The following is a 25,582-nucleotide window of genomic DNA, read 5'->3' as shown; positions in this document are numbered from 1 at the left end:
TGGAAAACCCTTTCGTCTAGCGGGTTTTCCGTCTTGTGAGGCATTTGTCTTGCGGGGCACCACTGTATCTATAAAATCATTGTAATAACTTCTATGAGTCTATAAATGCACCATGGATTTTTACTAACTGCTCCAAATTCCATCCTATGTTGAGGCTAGACAAGTCTCCACTAACAGAATCACAGCCTTCTCTTTAACAGACTCAATTTTCTACAATTCTCTTCTTATGAGGACCCTGACAGCCTCCTCCCTGCTTTCTACAGCCATTTTTATTTCCAGAGAGAATTTTGGAAATTCTGAGAGAGACCTCTTGACGGCTACTGCTCCTTGTTACCCCTAGTTTGTTGGTCTGTTTATTTTACTTTAATTGCTTTTATTTGGATTGGGTTGCTTTAGCCTATTGCTAATTGTATCGGCAGTATTGGGTGAGCTTTCAATACCAGCAACACATATTTAAAAAGACATAAATTAATTGTCTTTATACTGCTTCCAAACAAAATTTGATTCAAGTGTAGACTCAGATAGATAGTTTTGCTATGTTCTGGACAGCCAAGGGCAAAAACATCAGAGCCACTGTTCTTCTACTAAGGTGCATGTTTAAAATTAGCTCAGATGTCAAAAATTTATGTGATGGCTTTCAACACTTCTTCATATGTGTCACCAGAATAAACCATATTTCAATATACACCGAAGAAACTTATTTTATAATAATTCCAAGGAAGTTCAACACTGCTTTTAAACTAGCCACTCCAACCCAAGCCTAGTCACCATTTTTGAAGGTATTTAGATGTGACAAGTTCTGAAATGGGGATGCCACACAGATGGCCTATTTCTGCACAAATCAGATTTGCACACATGGTTCCTGATCCAGCCACTGATCCATGTGTGTCCTTGAATAAGTCAAGGCCAGTGGCTACTACTTACAAACAATACCGTGCATTCATACAAAATATGTACCTTTTTGCCCGCACTTTAGTTTTTATTGCAAAGGCAGAAAGCAATGCATATATTCCATTACCTGTTATATTTATCAGTGACAACTATACTGGGGAGGAATAGCATTATTATATCAAGCTCCAATTATTAACTTCTGCTTTGTTTGCATAAAACTACAGCTGTTTTGATTAACAACTCAGTGTGTGTACACAAAGAGAAAGAGAACAAACTTTGCAGGCTTTTAGACTTTTCACTGGGGGGCAGCAGGAATGACCTACAGTTTCAGCACCTTTGTTTTAATAAAGCTACATAGAATCATACAATTGTAGAGTCGGAGGGGTCACAAGGGGCATCTAGTCCAACCCCCTGGAATGCAAGAATCTTTCACCCAATGTGGGGCTCAAACCCACGAGCCTGAGATTAAGGGTCTCATGTTCTACTAACTGAGCTATTCATCACCTCGTTTTCCTAAAAACAGGGGGTGAGAGCCAGCATGTTACTGGTTCAATTAAATGGACAGTAAATAGGACTTAGGCTTACAAATTGCATGGCTTTGTCTAGACGTGGATTTAAAGGTATCACCATCTAAGTTAATTAGCATCTGCTAAAAGCCAACTTTTATTTTGAACTTGAACTGACTCTACCCACCTGATCCAATCTCAGACCTTCTCTACGGTAAAGAAAGGGTTATTTTAGAACCAAAGATTAATTCATTATTGACGTGCGTATATTAATCGAAAACTAAGTTGGAGTGAACCTCTATAAGCTACAGGGAGGCTAACATTCATTCATTCATGGTTTTTTTTCAATTGTAGAGTTTAAAGATGCTTTAAAGGTGCTGACCTTTAAAGCCCTAAACGGCCTCGGCCTAGTATACCTCAAGGAGCATCTCCACCCCCATCATTCACCCCAGACACTGAGACCCAGCTCCGAGGGCCTTCTGGCAGTTCTCTCACTGCGAGAAGTGAGGTTACAGGGAACCAGGCAGAGGGCCTTCTCGGTAATGGCGCCCGCCCTCCCATCAGATGTCAAGGAAATAAACAACTATCTGACTTTTAAAAGACATCTGAAAGCAGCCCTGTTTAGGGAAGTTTTTAATGTTTGATTGATGTTTGATTGTGTTTTTAATATTCTGTTGGGAGCTGCCCAGTGTGTCTGGGGAGACCCAGCCAGATGGGCATGGTATAAATAAATAATATATTGGCTGAATACAGCACACACATACATCCCGGGAAATGCACATGGGCCCCATTTGTTAGCCAAAGGACTACAGGGTCACTGGGAAGTTGGAGCACTGGGAAGAGCAATGTGGCAAGGAGGAGACAAGCTTAGTCCCATCCAGCATCTATCCAAGCAGTTGCAGTAAGCTTGTTTGTTTCTCCCTTGCCCAGGGACTGCAGAAATATAGGAAAGGGCCCTCAAGCCCAGGCATAGTCAAACTCAGCCCTCCAGATGTTTTGGGACTACAACTCTCATCATCCCTGACCACTGGGCCCTGTTAGCTAGGGATGATGGGAGCTGTAGTCCCAAAACATCTGGAGGGCAGAGTTTGCCTATGCCTGCTCAAGCCCTTCCTACAGCCAGCAGAATAATGGCTGCTGGCTGCTGTGTGCATACACACTTTGTTTGTTCCACTGTGTACTGCCTTGTTATGTTGTGAGCTGCACTGAGGATCAAAAGGCAGGGTATAAATCTTCAAAAAAGGTCAACAGAAAATCAAGGCCATCAAAACATTAGTGAAGTCTAGGAATTTTCTTATCAGCAATTGCAGAACAGAAGGGCTTGAGAACAAGAATAAACAGGCAGTAGCTCTAAGTTAATCATTACCTAATCTATATACTGTGATATAACTTTTGGACACACAGAATGTGGATTCTTGGAGCAGGTTGCGGGACAAGATTCACATGCTTGATCTCCATTATTTTAGCTTCAGAAACACCATCCAGCAGTGCAACACTGAGCAAACGCTGAAAACCAAATCAACTGTGCTGATAGTTTTAAAACACAGCCATGAATGTTTCCCCCTCTTACATACCAAGTCTATATCCAGCAGTGTTTTTACACCTGCTGCCTTCGGCTGTGTGATTCAAGACAAACAGCAATTTCACACCTGTGCCATCAGCAGATGTTTACACATGTTAACAGATTCTCCCACCTAAGCCAAGCAAAAATCTGGTGCTACAGCTACTTTTAAAAACAGCCCCAAATTTCTCAATCGTCTGAATAAACGCCATTTGATTATGGAAGAGATTTAAAATTTCATGCTGCTCCTTTCAATTAAGGACGCCCTTGATACCTCTGAACAGGTCTCCTGTCCATACTCATTTTCAACAACTACATTCAAAAGTCCTTGATCCAGATTGAAACAGATTCCTCTCTGCAGATACACCTGACTAAATAAACATAAACACTCAAAACACTTATTTTAAGTTAAAATGCGTACTTCAATTTGGTTATATTTATAGTTTCCATGGGTCAAAATTGATATAATACAGTGGTACCCCGCAAGACGAAAGCCTCGGAAGATGAAAAACTCGCTAGACGAAAGGGTTTTTCGTTTTCTGAGGTGCTTCGCAAGACGGATTTTCCTAAGGGCTTGCTTCGCTAGACGAAACGGCCCTGCCTCTCGTGTCATGGCGACGGTCACTGTACGCACGCACGCTCGCTTCCCCGCTCCTCTGGCTCCCTCCCACCTTCCCGCTGACGGCTCTTCTGGCTCCCTCCCACCTTCCGGCTGACGGCCGACCTTCCGGCTGCCTCGCGCCGCTGCCCACCGCCCTCGCACGCTCCCCTCAGGGAGCCGTTGCCGCCAGCAGCCAGCGTTGCAGCCGGAGTCGTGCTCCTGAGCCCCGCCGCCCTCCAGCAGCCGCGTCGCGCGGTGGCCACAACGCGCGTGTGAGTCTGAGGTACCGGCTGCAGCAGCTGCCCTGCTTCTCCCCGCCCCTCCCCGCCATTGTTAGTGTTTAAATGCAGTGGTGCTTCGCAAGACGAAAAAACTCGCACAACGAAAAAACTCGCGGAACGAATTAATTTCGTCTTGCGAGGCACCACTGTACAAAATCTAAACATTAAAATGTTAGCGAATGTAAGCTTTCCTCAGAGTAGAGTTTAGTGCTTTTTATCCAAAATTTAAACTGGAATGTTAAAGGGGAAGGGGAAAGTAATCCGATAGCGTTCTTCCATTGACAGAAAGCTCTCTGACCCCGCACTGGAGGAGGAAGCAGATTCTCACAAATTCCTTCTGCATCCCCTCCATACCCCTTAAAATCTGATCTAGAGGCTTTGAGGACCCTCCAGAGGTGGGTGGGAGGTGGGTGGCTAGAGGGCTGCAAGAGAAAGGGAGAATTCGTGGGAAATCACCTCCCTCTCATTTCTATTCACAGAAGCCTCTGCTCGGTCACAAAGCTTTCATAGAAAGGAAGTTCACTGGATACAACTCATCACGAATAGCTAAACTTAAGTAAAATTAGCTACCTACTTCAGACCATGTTTGCAATATGAAAGTCAGTATGAAAGGAAGTATATACATTTAATAAATAATAATAATAATAAGTTTAACTGCACAAGTGGAAGTCTGTTGCCAGAGCTAGATACATCCCATTGTGGTTTGCCCTGTGCTACACTCACGGCAGTATGGCAGGCTTAAAAATGGTAGCTTACATATGCAACCCTAAAATAAGATAAAAATCACCTCACCTCTAGCTGCTTAAGTGCAAAAGGGGAGCCATCCTTCTTCAGGTTCTGAACAATTTCTTCCATGCTGTTTGCTGAAAATAAGCTGAAACAGAAAATATATCACACTTCAGTCAAGAGGAGAAATATTTTGTCAAGAGTCAGCAAAATTACAGGGATTTTTTGGAAGCAGTTATAATATTCCCAAGCTATATACCTTATTTACATATTTATAATACTTGGTGGTATGACTGGTGTATGTATACCTGAAAGTTGTAGAATACATGTACCATCAGATAAGAGATATACTAAAATAGTCACACCAGGCAGCATGTGAAGCTTTTGACCCTTTCAAGAAAATGTCCTTGGCAAGATTTTTCCCATTTGAAAAGAGATTTTAAAAGAGATTAAATCACAATCCTTAATGTTTGTGCCAAAGAGTCCACAATAACATAGAAAACAATGTCCCTCAATCCTAAAGAATTGTTGGCACACCATGTTTTAGCAATAACTACCTGGGCAGCAATGATTAACATGGTCAAAGTGGTATTCAGATAACACCTTTTTTAAAAAACAAAAATCCTCATAGGCATTTCTGGTTTTATACATGGCAATTATTACTTACACAAGCCATGGTTATCATTCCTTTCTGTCCCCTAATCAGTTAAAAAGATTTTGGTAGCACCTGCCTTATTTCAGCGTTTTTCTGGAAATTCAAGTAACTGAATCTGGCCTAACAAACCCGTGTCACCCTTCTATTGGGGAAGGAAGGGGTGTCACACAATTTAACTCATGTTTGCACAGGGATGTTGAATCCTCTCTCTTTCCCGGAGCTTCCCACCCAAGGGAGGGCTCTTCCTCTCTAGCCAAGCTCACTTCCAGTATTGGAGGAAGAACAACAAACTGCAGAGGAAAAGGAGGAGGATGGAAAGGGAGACCCCATCACACACACATCCCACCCCTGTGCTCCTCCTGCTTTGGGGACAGCTCTATACATGATAGCAACGGGCCTGTATAGAAAGAAATCTAGTTTCTTTTTGCTATGTGCAGTTTGGCCCTCAGTGAGGAACCACAATTATTTAAGAGCTACTGAATCAAAGCAGTTCTATCACATAAATATTTTTGCAAAAGAGGTCTATTGGATAAATATTTTTGCAAGAACCTCAACAAAAAGTAACCAAAAGGTTTACTGAACCCAATCCATAGCTCCCGCTAAACACGAATGAATGGTAAGTACCTGTTAATCTTGTCCATGTGCTCAGCAAGCACAAATTCTTTTTCTTGATCAACTTTGCACTGTTACAAAAAGCAGAACACACCAACACCTTTCATATCCGTATCCCAAACGCTAAATTGCAGCAAAGCAGCTATTTGCTCTTTTTTTAAAAAGAAATGCAATAAATAAAATATCATTTTGAGTTCAAGCCACTTTTCTAAAATTATAGCTAACCTGTTTTTGTTTCTCGGTTTGCTTATTACACTTCTATTTTGATTCTGCATGGTCTCCCATTCAAATTTACAACCAAGCCCTGAACTACTTTATCATTCAGTGCTGCATCCTCAGGTGGGCTCAGTCTGTAACTAAAACAATGTCCATGATTCCAGAATCCTTTTTCAATGGCTGATGGAACACAAAGCTGTCTCTTTTGTGCTTCTGAAAGCAAAGTGCCTCACACGTTCTAGCTACGCTTTGAAGATAAAAGTTTATCTACCGTTTTAAAAGCTTATCTACTTTTACACAGTGTGGAGTATAAGAACAGTGCACAAAAGAACAATATGGCCTGATATAAAGAACAACAGGCCTCAGAAACTCTGGTGCTGCAACGGTACTGACACTTAAGTAGGCATGGACGTGATCAGCCCTTTGGATGGGAGACTGCTAGAAGCCCATGTCATTACAATATACACCCGTACCTTGGTTTTCAAACAGCTTAGTTCTCGAACGTTTTGGCTCCCAAACGCCGCAAACCTGAAAGTGACTGTTCCGTGAGCTTCCTGCAGCCAATCAGAAGCCGCCCTTTGTTTTCCGAACATTTTGGAAGTCGAACGGACTTCCAGAACAGATTTCGTTCAACTTCCAAGGTCGACTGTATGCCCGGATAGCTCAGCTGGTAGAACATGAGACATAACCTCAGGGTTCTGGGTTCATGTTCCACGTCGGGCAGAAAGATTCCTGCATTGCAGGAGGTTGGAATAGATGATCCTTATGGATCCTTACGATTCTATGTTCTGTAGAAGGGAGGAATTTTGTCAAATGCAGCATGGCACGTCGCCAGGGTCAGCAAACCTACAAACTAAAGAATGGCTCCCCTCTGTTTGTGGCAAAAGCTGCTCCTTGTGACATTATCAGATGTCAAAGCGATAAACAACTACCTGACATTCAGAAGACATCTGAAGGCAGCCCTGTTCAGGGAAGTTTTTAATATGTGACATTTTAGTGTATTTTTCATCTTTGTTGGAAGCCGCCCAGAGTGGCTGGGGAAACCCAGCCAGATGGGTGGGGTACAAATAAATTATTATTATTATTATTATTATTATTATTATTATTATTATTTCAATGTATGAAAGGCGCTCCTTGCCACCCTGCAAATTAACCTTCCCTTCTCTATCTCCAGCAACACACAGTGCTACTAGAACTATATTTATACACATTTCGATTGAAAGGAACGTCAATTAGGTGACTGGTATTGACTATTCCCGGCCAAACAGAGGGGCCCTGCACGACATGAAGCGTTCAAATTGTGGCTCGTGACAAATGCCTTGAACCTGCCGGCGCTGCAGGGGCCAAGGTTAAGCTCCAAACATGTGTTTCAGTTACAACGGCATCAGCTGTGGATCAAAAACTAATGCCTGTCATTTGTATTCTGGTGGCTCCCTGTGCACAGCTTCCACTCCATTAGCGCTCAGCTTGCATATCGCTATTCTCTCTCCCAATTTGCTGAAAATTTACTCATTCCATTAATATTCCCATTGTCTGTTGATCAGAGAAGCTTGGTACAGAAAGAAGCAGCCATATTGGAGAAAGAGAATCAACCTTTCATGTGTCCAACTTCTTCGAAGACAGCAAAATTTCAAGCATACAGAGGCACGAGTTAGACTTCATTCCTTTCCATCTAAGGAAGTACTCTGTCAAACTCATTAGGTTGCATACATTACAGTGGTGCCTCGCAAGACGAAAAGAATCCGTTCCGCGAGTCTCTTCGTCTAGCGGTTTTTTCGTCTTGCGAAGCAACCCTATTAGCGGATTAGCGCTATTAGCGGTTTAGCGGCTATTAAAGGCTTAAGGGATTAGCGGATTAGCTGCTAAAAGGCTATTAGCAGCTTAGTGCCTTAGAAAAAGGGGGTGGGGAGCGGAAAAAACCCCCCAGGAATCGCAATACATTTTCGTCTTGCGAAGCAAGCCCATAGCAAATTCGTCCTGCGAAGCACCTCGGAAACGGAAAACCCTTTCGTCTAGCGGGTTTTCCGTCTTGCGAGGCATTCGTCTTGCGAGGCACCACTGTACATCTGTTAAACAGAAGATTAGCGTCTTGCAACACAATCCTAGCCATGTCTACTCAGAAGTAAGACCCAATTATCATAGAATCGTAAAATTGGAAGGGATCACAAGGGTCTTCTAGTCCAACTCCCTGTAATGCAGAAATCTTTTGCCCAATGTGGTGCTCAAACCCACGGCCTTGAGATTAAGGGTCTCATGCTCTACCAACTGAGCTATCTATTACTTCAATGGGACTTCCTTCCAGGTAAGTATGTATAGGATTGCAGCCACATACATTTTTAAAAGATAATAGGAAAAGCAAGAAAAACTAAATCCATTAAGTGTCCCATATAGGAATAACACCAAAGATGTTATTCTAGCAATTACAGCAAGTAATTTTTGGCACTAGTATTTTTGGAACACTATCAAAACAAAACAAAAATTATGTTCAGTGCTCTGACACTAACAGCTGCTTTAGCTGACAACATTTCAAACAAAAAGTGACCTTGTGAACAGCAACAATCAGGGAGGGAGTGAACTGCAAAGGGAATAGGACATAAGTGGGTGCAGTTTATGATCGATTGTCAAACTTGATTTTATAACATGCCACTGAGGTGCTGGGGGGGAAATCAATTAGCAACACTTACAGAGACTCAGTGTCCTGTATGAAGGCTCTCCTTTTCGCAGTCTTCTATTATTGTTAGCTATCCATTTACCTTCTTGTGATACGAATCCAATATATCAGCAACATTTTCCTTCGATGGGGACTTTAATTCCGTCAAATCCTTTTCTAGGGCAGCCATCTGCAAACGAAAATACAATTGCCAAATGCATTATTTCACAAGATGCTGATATAATTTCAATATAGGTAAAGGTACCCCTGCCCGTACGGGCCAGTCTTGACAGACTCTAGGGTTGTGCGCCCATCTCACTCAAGAGGCCGAGGGCCAGCGCTGTCCGGAGACACTTCCGGGTCACGTGGCCAGCGTGACAAAGCTGCATCTGGCGAGCCAGCGCAGCACACAGAAACGCCGTTTACCTTCCCGCTAGTAAGCGGTCCCTATTTATCTACTTGCACCCGAGGGTGCTTTCGAACTGCTAGGTTGGCAGGCGCTGGGACCGAGCAACAGAAGCGCACCCCGCCGTGGGGATTTGAACCACCGACCTTTCGATCGGCAAGCCCTAGGCGCTGAGGCTTTAACCCACAGTGCCACCCGCGTCCCATATATTCCCTTGCAAAGAACTCGGGGCAATCAAATGGGGTAGGGCAATCCCCACTAGCAAGCGTATTCTTTTTCCCACTTCTCTCAGCAAAAGTGAAGGTGGCCTTCACAAATACACAACAAGGAGATCAAAAGACTTAAACATAGTAGCCATGTTCATATTACCATGTCTCTAATCAACAGGCCAACATGATTGAGTGCACAACAGCAATCCAGTTTCCATTAACTATCATCTCCTGTTTGAACCAGGAAACTGCAATTAACAGCTTCAGAACGAGCCAGGATTTATTTAAAATGGAATAACTCTATACAAGGCCACATAACTCTGAAGTCTCAATGTAGCTTAAGAGTAGGCTGTGCTAAAGTCCACTGAAATAAATAGGCTTTAGTGTGCCTAATTCAGTGTTGCAATGTGTCCTGGAAATTTGTTTTGAGAGCCAGGATACCTCTAGAAGCATTAGCAGGGGAAAGGAGGACTTGTTCTCCTTCTCAGGAAGCAAAAAGATGCCTGAGAAGAACACCCCCCCCCCAATCCAGCAGACCCAAGCTAGGCCCCAGTGTTCACCTGGGATTACAGCATGGCTGGGTACCTGCTCAGGTAGATTTACCTTCTCTGCTTCTATGAAGTGAGTAGCAATTCCCGCTTTGTGAACATCTTTTCCTTTCAACCTGAATCCAGTCATGGCAAGAAAATATCCCAGCTTCCCTGAAAGCCTTGGCAAGAAATAGCCTCCACCTACGTCAGGAAAAAGACCTGCAATTGAAGAAAGCAAAATTAAAATTAAAATTATGAAGGTGGGAAACTATTCCTCTCATTAAAACATACTGCTGCTCTTTTGTCTTTTCCAAACCTTCCCCAGGCCTTGTAGCTGGTCCCTTTCATCTGAAATTAAGATCTCTGCCTCTGCCTCCTTTTTTTCACCCACTACCAAAAAAACACATTAATGCTCAGTCATTCTGCTACTGCCTGATTTCCATGGCCACTATGCTTCATAGACCTGTGTTTTAATTGGCAAAACTACTTTTTACGAATGATGCTGACCCTGGACTTTATGTTTTCTTCTTGGATATATTCCTCACACTGCCCTTTCTTCTTGCAAATGTCTTGGTTCAGACCCTGAATTACCCCTCCATGAATGATCAAAAATCGCCTCTCCTTTCCACCAGGAGCCTCCACTGAATCAAAGTCCTTTTCATTCATAAAACAAAAACAAAAACACAACAGTGTTCCATTAATGGAAAGATAGAGATCAGACATTATTATTATTAATTTCAGATAATGATGATGATATGATATGCAAGGATATCTATTGACAGCTGCCTCAGAAATACAGAAAGCATGAGGTGTTATACATAATTTGTTTATTTGGTGTCTCTGTTTCCTGTATGTAAGGTCTTTGGAAATCCTGCAGCGGGGTGGGGTGGGGGTAGCGATATTACAATAAACACATTATATTCCACTTTTCTTCCTCCGTTGACCTTAGAACAGCATACATGGAGGCAGGTCAGTCTGAAAGAGTGTAACCAAGGTCTCCAGCAAACTTCATGCAAAGGCAGGGATTTGAAGCCATTCCCCGCTAAAGTCAACAATCTTAACTGCTACACCCCACTGCTTCTCTATCAAAAGACTTAATGGAAGGCACAGTGGAAAACGTTAACATGCAGTCCTTTACCTATGGCTGTCTCTGGCATTGCAAAAACCGTCCTCTCTGTAGCGACTCTGAAGTGCCCATGAACAGACACACCGACACCCTACCAAGAAGAAAAAGAAAAACGGAAAGGCAGAAGTTATACTAAAAATCTGCAACATACCGGTAATGCACACGCATTTACAAACACAAATCAACTGCTTATCAAAATTTATTAATACATATCCCTCTTTTTCTTCAAAATGGCATACTTGGCTCTCCCCAACCCCTGTATTTTTTAGCTATTGTTTAAAATCCTTATAATACCCCATTTTACAGCCCCAAGAGGTGTTCACTGAAGCTTAAAATAATAATCTAAACTTAACATTATACCCCAAACTAGTGCAAGGACAAATATCACACAGTATTGATACAGAATCAGAATTAGCCAGGTAGCATCTTCTGCCCCCATCCTTGTTATTTCTAGTTAACGACTTCCTCCAAAATTCCCTGAGGCAAAGGAGCGGCTAGAATTTGGCTCAGCGCATGATGGAAACAATTCCCCTTTGCTTCCAGCCAACAGCATTCACTGAGCTGTTATCTTCAGCAATCCTGTGAGTTGGTTAGGCCAGGCTGAGAGTTAGCTATGTCGCCAAGTGGAGAGATCGGAACCCATGTGGAATTAAGATGCAACAACCAAGTTGTGATCAAAGAATACCCCCCCCCCCCAAAAAAAATTAATTTCAATTACAAGAACTACCGCCAACGGAACAATTCCAAGCATTTTACGTTTTTTTGTTTGCTCTTCTCCTTTTCCTTGGTAACGTAACTTCACTTGATGGCACCACACTCCTGTCAAGCAACCTGGGTCCATATTAAGCTTGTCCACTCTGCTAGTGGAAGTTCAAACCGTTTTTCTTCCTGGCGTAGCAAGAGGCTACCTCTAATATGGAGCTACCTTCAAATACACATTTAAAAGCTATTCTTCTCCAAGAACGGGCAGGGCTTCCTGAGAAGCTGGGAGATGTTCCCAGCAGCGGCCTCAACTCCGCCACCACTCAGTTCCTGTGTAACTCCTGGCTGAGCCAGGACTCCACGGAAAACCCTGACCTCACCCCCCCCCACACACACACTCAACAGAGCAACACAGTGAGCTACGAGACTGTAAACTGGCAGCGATGGGAGCCAACATGTGCTATTCCCTCTCCTCGGTGAGCCTTCTGAACGACGCACAGGCCCGCCTAACCCTATGTCCTCCCCTTTGCATTTGAGCCAAATGCCTGCCCCTACCCAAAACAAATATGGCTGCCAGCAACTCTCTTTCTTCACCTCTGAGAGAGTGCATGATAGCTCTGTTTTATGAGGGCTGCAAGCTTTAAATGGTTTCATTGTATGCTTTTAAATATCAACTAAGAAGGTGCTCCTCCTTAGGTCAGATATCAAGGAGATACAGTTGTACCTTGGAAGTCAAACAGAAGTCCGTTTGACTTCTAAAACGTTCGGAAGCCAAAGTGCGGCTTCTGATTGGCTGCAGGAAGCTCCTGCAGCCAATCCGAAGCCATGGAAGCCCCGTCGGACGTTTGGCTTCCAAAAATAGTTTGCAAACCAGAACAGTCACTTCCGGGTTTGCGGCGTTCGGGAGCCAAAACATTCGATAACTAAGCTGTCTGAAAACCAAGGTACGACTGTACAATCTTTAGAAGCCATCTGAAGACAGCCCTGCATAGTGAAGTTTTTAATGTTTGATGTTTTATTATGTTTCCGTACATGCTGGAAGCCACCCAGTGTGGCTGGGGCATCTCAGTCACATGGGCGGGGCACAAATAATAAAATATAATCAGCAGCAGCATCTTCCTCAGGTAGCAGAGAACAAATATATGCTTTTTAACTACAAGTGCTTATAAAAGAACAGCCAACGGTATGCAACATTTTAAGATCTCACTTCTTTCATGCATGCAGGAGAAATGCTTCTGCCAACATGGTGCCTGTTACTAAAAGGTAAGGTAAAGGTCCCCTGGATGGTTAAGTCCAGTCAAAGGCAACTATGGGGTGCGGCGTTCATCTCACTTTTCAGGCAGAGGGAGCCGGCGTTTGTCCACAGACAGCTTTCCGGGTCATGTGGCCAGCAGGACTAAGCCACTTCTGGCACAACGGAACACCGTGACAGAAACCAGAGCACATGGAAATGCCGTTTACCTTCCTGCCGCAGCAATACTTATTTATCTACTTGCGCTGCTATGCTTTTGAACTGCTAGGTTGGCAGAAGCTGGGACAGAGCCTGTTACTACTGCCCATGAGAGCATCATTTAAAAAGGAGAGTTGTGCTTTGGAAACACTGGGTTTCAAATCAATCTACATAAAACAGTAATAATTAAACCAATCAACGCTGCTTGAAGCTTTTATCCAGGGAAGCCAACACATAGGCTGCACCAGCCTTTTCTATCTATTTCCTGACGTCTGTCAGCAAGTTAAAGTGGCTCTAGAGGAACAGCCTCAAGAGCGAAGCATCTGCAGAGACATTCGCTTCCCCTGGCACCAGCACACACCACCTCCGCTGGGCTGCCAGAGCCCATGGTGATTATGACCTTCAAAATACAATAAAAGGCTAATTAATTCACTTACACTGTTCTCTTGCAGTGCATCTCTGTGGGAAAACCAGATTATTTGAAGATAAGGGTTCCCTTACTTCAAGGCAATCAAGTCTCCAGATGCACATCATGTGAACAGCAGAAGGATGGTGAGGTTTACTGTGGCTAAATAGAAGGCAATTCTGGTAAGGATAAGCAGTCTTAAATACAGTGGTACCTCAGGTTACATACGCTTCAGGTTATACACGCTTCAGGTTACATACTCCGCTAACCCAGAAATAGTGCTTCAGGTTAAGAACTTTGCTTCAGGTTAGAACAGAAATTGTGCTCCGGCGGCACAGAAGCAGCAGGAGGCCCCGTTAGCTAAGTGGTGCTTCAGGTTAAGAACAGTTTCAGATTAAGTACAGACCTCCGGAACGAATTAAGTGCTTAACCCAAGGTACCACTGTACGTACATATTTCTATCTACCGTATTTTTCGCCCTATAGGACGCACTTTTTCCCCTCCAAAAATGAAGGGGAAATGTGTGTGCGTCCTATGGGGCGAATGCAGGCTTCGCGGACCTCTCCGCTAGCAGCGGGAACGCTCCCGCTGCTGGCGGAGAGTTGCCTGCATGCTGAAGCCTGCGAGCGCTGAGCTCAGCGTGTCCAGGCTTCGCGGACCTCTCCATAAGCAGCGGGAGCGCTCCCGCTGCTGGCGGAGAGTTGCCTGCATGCTGAAGCCTGCGCGCGCTGAGCTCAGCGCGTCCAGGCTTCGCGGACCTCTCCGCTAGCAGCGGGAGCGCTCCCGCTGCTGGCGGAGAGTTGCCTGCATGCTGAAGCCTGCGCGCGCTGAGCTCAGCGCGTCCAGGCTTCGCGGACCTCTCCGCTAGCAGCAGGAGCGCTCCCGCTGCTGGCGGAGAGTTGCCTGCATGCTGAAGCCTGCGCGCGCTGAGCTCAGCGCGTCCAGGCTTCGTGGACCTCTCAGCAAGCAGCGGGAGCCAGCACTGGGCTCCCACGGCTTGCAGAGAGCTGCCTGTTTGGGGGCTGGGGTCGGGGGAAGCTCGGGCTTCCCCAACCCCGCGCCTGGGGGGGAAATAATTTTTTCCCTTTATTTCCCCCCCAAAAAACTAGGTGCGCCTTATGGGACGGTGCGTCCTATAGGGCGAAAAATACGGTATATATAGCCAGGAACAAGAAATGAACCACAAATGCATGATCAAACCAACTATTTGATGAAAGCTAAATATATGGCGAATTTAAAGAAAAAAGAGTGTCTGCTGTGAGGTTAAGAGCATTCATAACTGGAGTCCGACTTAATGTAAAGACACATGAAGAAGTACCTCTGTCTTGACAACAAAGGTCTGAACAAGGTTCGTTTGTGATTTTTTTACTTGCCAGCATCACCATATCACATAATATCAACACAGGGACCAGATCCTGCATCAGACCCAGATGCAAACTCTGTCGCCATAGTATTCTGGCAATCCCATTTCAGGAGGCCCTGATAATGTTATCCACAGAATCAAGAGTTTCAATATGATATATGCTAACATCTGCCAAAAACTGGCCCCCTGGCTCCAGGATCCAGAGCCCAAGGCTGGCCAGCATCGTTACTGGCCACCTTCCTCCTCTCCAATGAGCTTGGGATCTGCTGCTTCTGCTACTGTTGCATATTAGGAGTGCAGGAAGGGGACTGGAAGCAGTCGCTGGGCTGCCTAGTAATCTGCAACTGAAGCCACTGAACACAATGAAGAGGCAACCTTCTGAGGCCACCTGGTGCCCCATGCTCCTCTCTTCCCACCGCTGGGCCAGTTCTTCATCCCATTTGGCTGTAGCAGCAGCATGAGGTGGAAAGGGGCAGGTCTTAGGAACACGCCTACTCAAGGAGGGAGAATTCCATTTCATGCTCTTTGCATCTGAAAAGCATGGATGATTGCAAAAGCCCTTTATATGCAGCAGGAGGGCTGCACACCCCATTTCAACCTCCAGTGTTGCACAGGGAACAAGGCTGCTGCTGCCATTGTCATCACAAAAAGCAAGAAAGAAGCCCACATTTCAAAATACAGCCTTCTTTCTGGCATCCCTCAGCAGAAGCTTCAGAACCCCACAAGGGATTTTGACAGGTTGGTGGAAAAACACACCTATCAATTATGTGATATCATATAGATTACATAGGTGGCGCAGGTGGCGCTGTGGGTAAAACCTCAGTGCCTAGGACTTGCCGATCGTATGGTTGGCGGTTCGAATCCCCGCGGCGGGGTGAGCTCCCATCTTTCGGTCCCAGCTCCTGCCCACCTAGCAGTTCGAAAGCACCCCTAAGTGCAAGTAGATAAATAGGGACCGCTTTATAGCGGGAAGGTAAACGGCGTTTCCGTATGCTGCGCTGGTGCTGGCTTGCCAGAGCAGCTTCGTCACGCTGGCCACGTGACCCGGAAGTGTCTCCGGACAGCGCTGGCCCCCGGCCTCTTAAGTGAGATGGGTGCACAACCCTAGAGTCGGACACGACTGGCCCGTACGGGCAGGGGTACCTTTACCTTTAAAGATTACATGTGATGGATAAGTGACTTGCCTTGCCCACCAGTCTGCGGTGGCCTGTGGGGTAGGAGCTAACAGTTCCCCACTCCTGGGTTAGTGGTGGTGGAGGAATGAGAGCAGGGGCACACCCCCTAGAATTACAATATAGGTTCAATGACTGATGTATTGTTTTGTCTGCAAGTCAGTTCAAGCACCTGCCAGACTCAGCATTCGGGCAAAAAGACGTCTGTACTTTGTGCTGGATTCCTACTTGTGAAAGATGCCAACAAATATCTCTCTTATTGACATCTGGTGGGAAGCAGACTGCAACACAAACGGAGAGAAATCTCCAATCGTTCCATTCAGGCTGCGCTGGGAACTGTCATTTGCTAGGACTTTTGTAAATGTCAGGGGTAACACGCAGGACACAATGAATCAGGCGAAAATGGGAATGTGCCAAGAAGCGACGGGTTTATGGGTTTAGACTAATGCAGTGTAACGGAACAGGGAGGGAGCTGTGGGTATTGCTCTAATCCCCAAAAAAGTCAGTGACTTGCTACACAACTGCTTTCCCAATCTGATGCATAACAGGGAGCAACACATGCCTTATAAGCTGAGTGTCAAAAGTTCAATTCCCCTAGTGAATGGCCCAGGATCACCTGACGCTGCGCAGTATTGATGAAACGAAATATATGAGGACTTCTCATTAGCCCCCTGGATGCGAGGGAGCCTCTTATCAGAAATAGTTGTGATTAAGAAATGTTTGAAAAATTATCTTGGGTGCCCGTAAACTAGGGGACGCGGGTGGCGCTGCGGGTAAAACCTCAGCGCCTAGGACTTGCTGATCGCATGGTCGGCGGTTCGAATCCCCGTGGCAGGGTGCGCTCCCGTCGTGCGGTCCCAGCGCCTGCCCACCTAGCAGTTCGAAAGCACCCCCGGGTGCAAGTAGATAAATAGGGACCGCTTACCAGCGGGAAGGTAAATGGCGTTCCGTGTGCTGCGCTGGCTCGCCAGATGCAGCTTGTCACGCTGGCCATGTGACCCGGAAGTGTCTGCGGACAGCGCTGGCTCCCGGCCTATAGAGTGAGATGAGCGCACAACCCTAGAGTCTGGCAAGACTGGCCCGTACGGGCAGGGGTACCTTTACCTTTACCTTTTACCCGTAAACTGTATTGGGCTAGATTATCTAACACGGCATAATGCAGCATCATACGTTCAAAAGGGGAGGAGTGGTAACAGCGAGTGGCAGAAACCGCAATTACATAGATTCATAGAATTGTAGAGTTGGAAGGGACCCTGAGGATCATCTAGTCCAACCCCCTGCAATGCAGGAATATCCAGCTGTTCCAAACGGGGATCAAACCTGTGACCTTGGCGTTATCAGCATCACGCTCTAAGCAGCTGAGCTGCCCAGACTTCAAGGATTGGCAAATGGATCTACGTGGGCCACAGAACATGATTTGTTTTTAGCTTGGCTGTCCCACGTGCTCGGGCAGCCAGAACAGCAACCCTGTGAGGTAGGTTGGGCTGGAGTGAGTGGCCCAAAGTAATTCTTGCCCAGCTTCATGGCTGGGGTGGGGAATGTGAACCCTGATCTCCCCTGTCCTGCCTAGCCAGTCAGTCTAAGCCAGGGGTCAGCAAACTTTTTCAGCAGGGGGCCGGTCCACTGTCCCTCGGACATTGTGGGGGGCCGGACTCTATTTTGGAGAAAGAATAAAAAATGAACGAATTCCTATGCCCCACAAATAATCCAGAGATGCATTTTAAATAAAAGGACACATTCTACTCATGTAAAAACACCAGGCAGGCCCCACAAATAATCCAGAGATGCATTTTAAATAAAGGACACATTCTACTCATGTAAAAACACGCTGATTCCTGGACCATCCTCAGGCTGGATTTAGAAGGTGATTGGGCCTGATCCGGCCCCTAGGTTGTCTACTCGTGGTCTAAGTGCTGCAGCAGGTGAGCTCTTAAAATTCTTCAAGAACAAGAGATGCACCCACGTCTCCACAGTACCTTGCCGAAGCACAAGTGCACAAAAATTTGCATGCTTAGGATCTCAAAGAATACCAGGCCTACTTTATGCTCTAAAGTTCTTACGTTGATCTGACATTGCCTACATATAAGATTAAAGTAGGCATCTTCTGTTGAATTATGAGTGGGTTCTATCAAATTATGAGTGGCAATTTACCTTATACAGTGGTGCCCCGCAAGACGAATGCCTCGCAAGATGGAAAACCCGCAAGACGAAAGGGTTTTCCGTTTGCAGAGGCGCTTCGCAAGACGAATTTCCCTATGGGCTTGCTTCGCAAGACGAAAAATGACGAAAAATTTTGAATTTTTCCCCCGCTCCAAAACCCCTTTTCCTGAAGCGCTAAGCTGCTAAAAGCATTTTAGCAGCAAAACCGCTAATCCCCCAAGCCTTAAAAAGCCGTTTTTAGCCCTTAAATTGTCAATAGCGCTAATAGCGCTAATCTGCCAATGGGCTTGCTTCGCAAGACGAAAAAACCGCAAGACGAAAAGACCCGCGGAACGGATTTTTTCGTCTTGCGAGGCACCACTGTAAAACTTTGTTTTCAATATGTATTTTATTTCAATCCATATCATTTTTTTTAAAAAAAACTATTCCAACTCCCAAGAAGAACAGAATTAAAGTATTCGACACATTACAGTAATGTAAAACCCTGTTCAAGCGATTCCAATTTTTGGCAGTGCCTTAAACCTTCCACTGAAGTCTACTTCCACATCTACAGAATTCTTCGCTTGAGGAACAATGTACGTTTGATTGACTACACAAATACAAGCATTCCGTGAATCAACGGGCTAACACCATTTTTATCCATTACCAGGAATTACTACGAATAGCCAGAGATTAGCTAGGAAACTAACTGCACCATTTGTCTGCAGGATAATATTCAGGGACTTAACGGTCGAGCCAATATGCCAGATGGGAAATAGACTGCAGCATCAGCAAAGATACAATCCTTTTCAGTCTTGATTCAAGGCTGCTTTCAACATTTTCAGTCGTGAGCGCAAAATCGTATGCAGGTCAATCCTGTACAAATTCTATCACGGAGATTAGAATCTCCAGCACATCCGGGGTATTTTAGGGTTCTCTAAACAAAGACTCAGGAACACAGAGCTGGAAGTTTATATATCTGTATGCACAGAACATCTGTCAGAACAGGGAAGGAAGAAGAGAGATCAACAAGCAGCTACTTGAATCTAGTTTTTGGATGGCAGCAACTTCTAGGCAGGTGTAGGAAGAACTGAGCGTTTGTCGCATCTGTGAGTTTGAGCTGCTCTAAATATTGCCCTCGTGACAAGTCATTCAGCTCCTTTTTGATAAAGTCTGCTTTAGCAACCTATGCGATAAATGGAAAACGGCTTAAAATCAGCACAGTGTGACATTTGCCCACAAGGATTTTACGAAATGCAGGATGCGATTCTGCTAATAATTAAATTTGTTATTTCCATTAGATAAAACTTGCCCCTCTTGTTAGCCTGTGCCATCATCCATTTGTCCAAAGCAATTCAGTATTCAAGCACCTACATGTCAGCCTACTTATCTTTTAAACTTGCATTCTTATTCCATTAACTGATGATAGCTCCCACACACTATGTGCTTCTAAAATTACACAGTCACATTCCATTATTCTGGCACTAAACAGTCTGATGCAGTTAAAGGTTATATTTAGCATGGAACTAGGTGTTCAAAATGATACACCAGTAATTAGCAAAAGCTCCGTAAGAATATGCAATTCTCACAGGCATGCCCCCCGATTCGTATGGATAAATTAACTGCACTGCAGCAAGAATGCCTCAATAGGCCAGTAGGTAAAGCATGAGACTCTTAATCTCAGGGTGATGTAAACAAAATCTGCCCTTTTCCCCTTATGGGGTATCCAAGAGCCGGTACAGAGTCCTTACGTGGATTCCCTATTGGTAGGAGAAAATAACAGAGGCCAACCAGAGAATATTGAGAAACAAAGCAGCTAGTAAGCCTGATCTTTATTAAAGCTGTTGCAACAGGGTGCTCCCCTCACACGCAGGAAGGAGGAAGACCCAGAACAAAGGTGTGCCTGCCCTTATATAGACATTTTAAATTGCCCGCCCTGGAGTACAAGACCACCCCCAGAAACATCATGCATACATCACAGAAGGGGCGTAGCCAACCCCCCATATACATCATACCTACATCATAGAAAAGGCAGTCTACAACAGAAATCTGAGTGCATTGTTCATCTCCTGTCTGGCAGGTTACCTACTAATGGTCACTTGACTGGATTACCTGGGGAGCCTGGCCAGTCTTTTGTAATGATAAATACTTAGTTCCTGAGCCAGGTCACAGGCTCACCTTATTCATACAAAGACATACCCTTAAGACAGGATTCGTGAACGAAAAGACAATGGGAATGCTTTTCCATTTTCCTTCGACTTTGCAGAGAAATATCTGAGGTCAATTTGGGAGGGACAAAATGGTTTTAGGACTTTTTCTGTGGGGTTTCAGACATGTGGTTTATATATACAGTTATGAACATTGTGTGTATGTGTGTGTGTGTGTGTGTGTGTGTAATGGTTCTAGGGGTTGCTCGTGCGTAAGTTGCCTTTACTCCTGGCTAGGTTGCATGGTTGAACCCTTTCTGTCTGGACAGCCTCAATTTCCGTGGCTGCCTCAGTCGCTGGCAGAATCCGTCAGTGGGCGTTTCTTAAACCGCTTCCAACATAGAAGCTGTTTGATGCCCAGTCTCCTCCCCCGTTGCCTGCGCGAAAGTTTCCTGCGCAAAGTGGGTGTGGGCAACGGAGTACTCGTGCCCTCTCCGCTGGTCTCCTGCGAAGAGTCCTGGAGCCACCTCTCCGATTCCTCTATCTCCTCCCCTTTCCCACTGGTGTTACGCTGATTACCTTCCCCAGCGGATGGGCTATCCCTCCTTCTACTAGGACCCTCTCCACCATCGTCCGCCTCCCGCTCCGATGGCAATTCCCTGACAGTGTGTGACCTTAAAATTCTTATAACATGGGCTCAAGTCCCATTTTGGGCAAAAGATCCCTGCACCACAGGATGACGACCCTCGTGGTCCCTTCCAGCTCTACAATTCTATGAAATAAGAACACTACATTGGGGGGTGGGGAATGTCAACATTTTATACATGGGTTGACTGAATATGTGCAATCTGTATAATTTGGAGAGGACACTGAGAGCTATAGACACACCTTTGCTTGCATAATAAAAAGCAGAAATAATACTTAGTTGAAGTAGGCTTCTATGGCCGATTCTACGTTTGACACCCCCCTCCAAAAAACCCCCCAAAAACTCTAGGTAATTACTGTATTTTTCGCCCTATAGGACGCACTTTCCCCCCCCAAAAAATGAAGGGGAAATGTGTGTGCGTCCTATCGGGCGAATGCAGACTTTCGCTGAAGCCTGGAGAGCGAGAGGGGTTGGTGTGCACCTACCCCTCTCGCTCTCCAGGCTTCAGGAGAGCCGCAGCGCCAGCCCCACAAGATCGGGGGACAGCGGGGAGGCAGAACGCTGCCATCCCACTGTCTCCCGATGTGGTTTGGAGGCTGACGGCGGGGAGACACGTGCTTCTCCCCGCCGCCTGCCCCGCAAGCTCCGGGGACAGCTGGGAGGCGCAGCGCGTCTTCCCGTTGTCCCCGGACCTGGTCTGCAGGCAGGCGGCGGGGAGAAGAGCGCTTCTCCCCGCTGCCGGCCCCACAAGTGCCGGGGGGGGGAAATAATTTTTTTTTCTTTATTTCCCCTCAAAAAAACTTGGTGCGTCCTATGGGCCAGTGCGTCCTATGGGGCGAAAAATACGGTAATGAAATCGTGCAGCACACATTTCCTGAAATGTATCCCAAACATACTGTAGATGCTCTTTATGAACCTTTTCACTGCAAAAAAAGACTGGTAAGAAAACTGGACGTGATTTACAAACATGTATTTTGGTAAACACGGTTGTTGGGATCCAACTTCTGATCAACTAAATCTGGGGCACTTGTATATTTAAAAGTTTCCTGAGAAGCAACACTAGCTGGGATGCACAGAGCTTCTGTAGGAGCACCTAAGAGTTTGGGCAAGATCAGTGGTTCCTTAAAACTTTTTTGTTCTTTGAACTGGACCCACACACACCCTAGCTTTTCAATAATTTCTCAGTACTATTTGAGAGACACACTGTATCATAAACTGTTTGCAAGCATCTGTTCAATTTCAGAAGCAAATTGGCTTCTGGCATTCAGAGGGAATACAGTGGTACCTTGGGTTACATACGCTTCAGGTTACAGACTCCGCTAACCCAGAAATAGTGCTTCAGGTTAAGAACTTTGCTTCACGATGAGAACAGAAATCAGGCTCCAGCGGCGCGGCAGCAGCAGGAGGCCCCATTAGCTAAAGTGGTCTTCAGGTTAAGAACAGTTTCAGGTTAAGTACAGACCTCTGGAACGAATTAAGTACTTAACCCGAGGTACCACTGTACTGCTTAAGTACCAAAGGTACATAGTCCCTCCGCCTTGGGCATACAACACTTTAGATCTCAGACATCACTCAGCGGCACAATATTTTTTAATGGATATGGAGGAAATTATTCCAGTGATTTATTTGGATATTTGGGCAAGCACATTAAAAAAATAGCAAGTTAATAAGACCGTCAAGATTAGCACTTTGTTTCTGAACTAATTTGATAAGTCAACGCTCTCTCACCTCTATTTTGTAAGCAAAATTATTTGGGATTATGAATACAAATTGTTAAATTATACCTCCATTTAAAGTGTTATGTAAAATCTCATGACTGCCATCTTTTGTTCCTCTTTTGTACTGGAAAAGACAAAAGCCTGGCAAAACTACTGTTGAAGACTTCAAAGTCTCTCATTTCATCAATGAATCAAACCCCCACCCCCACCTCTCTGGTTGGTATCCTCATCAAGGAAGTGCTTCTGTGCTTCAATAATACATGGGTTGTTGTTGTTTAGTTGTTCAGTCGTGTCCGACTCTTCGTGACCCCATGGACCAGAGCACGCCAGGCACTCCTGTCTTCCACTGCCTCCCGCAGTTTGGTCAGATTCATGTTTGTAGCTTCGAGAACACTGTCTAACCATCTCGTCCTCTGTCGTCCCCTTCTCCTTGTGCCCTCCATCTTTCCCAACATCAAGGTCTTTTCCAGTGAGTCTTCCCTTCTCATGAGGTGGCCAAAGTATTGGAGCCTCAGCTTCACGATCTGTCCTTCCAGTGAGTACTCAGGACTGATTTCCTTAAGAATGGATGCATTTGATCTTCTTGCAGTCCATGGGACTCTCAAGAGTTTCCTCCAGCACCATAATTCAAAAGCGTCAATACATGGGTAGAGGACCAATATTTCTTCCAGAAACCGCCCCAGGGTGCTACTTATCCAAACTTGAAAGGGAGGAGATGCCACTGGAAGCAAGGCAATGTAAAGTCCCGGTGCATAAACAGAAAGCTACCTACTGCATCGTAGATCTTCTCCATCTTTAAAGATGACAAAGTAAACAGCAGTAGCTCAGGGGAAGCATCTTAAAAGCTGTTTACATACAGTTAGATCCAGACGGAATCATGCTGAGAGTAGATCCACTGAAATCAATGGAACAAGTCCCACTGATTGTAGTGAGTCCACTTTCAGCATGAATAATTCTAGATCAAATCCATACTATTTACATTTCCAACCATTACCCACCCCTAAAGCCATGCAATTATTGATTTTTAGTATGCGTGTATCATGTCAGTGTCAATGAATAATAAATGTTGACATATAATTAAGATTTTGAGACCAGCAGGAAATCCCGACACTTTTTTTATAAAACCTCAAAGCTTACCCTTAATTCCGTCATTTATAATGACTTGGTGGGTAAATGTCAAAAACAAGCTTCATTCTTGACATTCACCAATTTAAAAAACACCAAGCAAAGGAAAAACTGAGCTAGCAAGAGACTGAGTGCTGATGACCAGTAAATGAGGGAAATTATGGAGGAATGTGCTTCTTTATTCAAGGTACATGACTAGACTTACCAAGAAATTCTGACATTTTTCTGAAGCCTCCCAAAAGCTTAAGAATTATTAGTAAACATAAAGGTTCAGTAAGTTTCACATTTTGATAACCTGCCTGCCAACCGTTTCTCAGAAACAGAAATTTATGGACCATACATCTGAACACTGTTTTATTCAGAATTGTTTCAAAATCACATTATAAACCCTTAGAAATGATGGAATGGGAGCAAATGAGACCTCAGTGTCCAGGAATGTGTTTTCCTAGCAATATATTATCAATAACTTGTGAAACACTTATTGTTTACAGGAGCAGAAATCAGCAGAATGACAGGTTATTACTCTGCAAACTTCGCCAACCCATGCTAAATATTTTATCATTCATAAAGGACTTCATATGATCCCAGAATGAGGTCATTCCTACGCAAAACGAGACTTGAGAACTGGCATCCTGGCTAGTATCTGTCTTGATAAACTGGGCATTCATACATCATCTTATTTGGAACAGAAGGTGGAAAAAAATCATTTGCCACTGCCCTAAATCAGGCGCAGAGAATTTGTTCTGAAATGCATGGCAAAGCTCAATATTGGAAAATAGCAACAGGAAGGATCCTGACAAAGGGGGGGATGAAAGATTACTTCTTATACCTATAACCCACACCCCTTAAAGTACTCCTACATGGGCCTCCTCGTATCTTCAGCTTTGCTGAGGAAGTCTCACTGATCCTAAGCAAACTACAGAAATTCTAGCAAGCGAATGAAAATACCCCTGCCAAAAAACAAAACAAAACTGCAGGTGATTAAAATTCTGCTCGTTGCCTCTGCGAAGTAAGAAACCACAATCAATACCAGAAACTCAAGAACAGATATTGTAGAAACCCAGCAGCAGCTCAGTAGCATTTTTCCAAGTAGGAAGTCATCTATAGAGCAATATGCAAGGGGAGAGTATACCAGAAAGGAACAGTTCATCAAATAAATCCTAAACATCAGTACTGGAGTCTTGAAGTAAATAGTAAAATCCTCCAAGACACATCAACAGTCTGAGGCAGCATGTTTTTTAATGCAGGCAGTTCGAATCCCCGCGATGGGGTGAGCTCCCGTTGCTCAGTCCCTGCTCCTGCCAACCTAGCAGTTCGAAAGCACGTCAAAGTGCAAGTAGATAAATAGGTACCACTCCGGTGGGAAGGTAAACAGCGTTTCCATGCGCTGCTCTGGTTCGCCAGAAGCGACTTAGTCATGCTGGCCACATGACCCGGAAGCTGTACGCCAGCTCCCTCGGCCAATAAAGCAAGATGAGCGCCGCAACCCCAGAGTCGGTCACGACTGGACCTAATGATCAGGGGTCCCTTTACCTTAAATACACTGGCCATTTACGTAATTGTGCCTTTCTTATTGGAGCAGGGGGAGAAATGCCAACCATTCTATCTCATTGTAAGTCATCCATGTTCCCTTACTGTCAGATGATGCTGGGCATCAAACTAGTGCATCTTACATGTATAACACGTTCAGACAGTCTCTATAACTGCATTTTCCCAATAATTCTCCCCCCCCCCCTTTTAAAAA

At 44.9% G+C, this 25,582-nt stretch overlaps 1 protein-coding gene across 1 annotated transcript in view; it reads right to left on the bottom strand.

Moving 5' to 3' along the window:
* The window catches only part of HIBCH (3-hydroxyisobutyryl-CoA hydrolase), a 58,126-nt gene that overhangs the window by 13,509 nt on the left and 19,035 nt on the right, over positions 1 to 25,582 (bottom strand). Inside the window, exons 7-11 of the mRNA XM_083412215.1 lie at positions 10,983 to 11,061; positions 9,918 to 10,063; positions 8,803 to 8,889; positions 5,846 to 5,904; positions 4,633 to 4,714 (exon numbers count right to left, since the gene is read on the bottom strand). Coding sequence (XP_083268341.1) covers positions 4,633 to 4,714; positions 5,846 to 5,904; positions 8,803 to 8,889; positions 9,918 to 10,063; positions 10,983 to 11,061 — 453 coding nt within the window. The remainder of the gene's footprint in view (positions 1 to 4,632; positions 4,715 to 5,845; positions 5,905 to 8,802; positions 8,890 to 9,917; positions 10,064 to 10,982; positions 11,062 to 25,582) is intronic.

This window comes from Podarcis tiliguerta (genome assembly GCF_965153285.1).
Source record: "Podarcis tiliguerta genome assembly, chromosome: 1".
Lineage (NCBI taxonomy): Eukaryota > Metazoa > Chordata > Lepidosauria > Squamata > Lacertidae > Podarcis > Podarcis tiliguerta.
The sequence above is the reverse complement of the archived record's forward strand: the minus strand, read 5'-3'. Positions and strand labels throughout refer to the sequence as shown.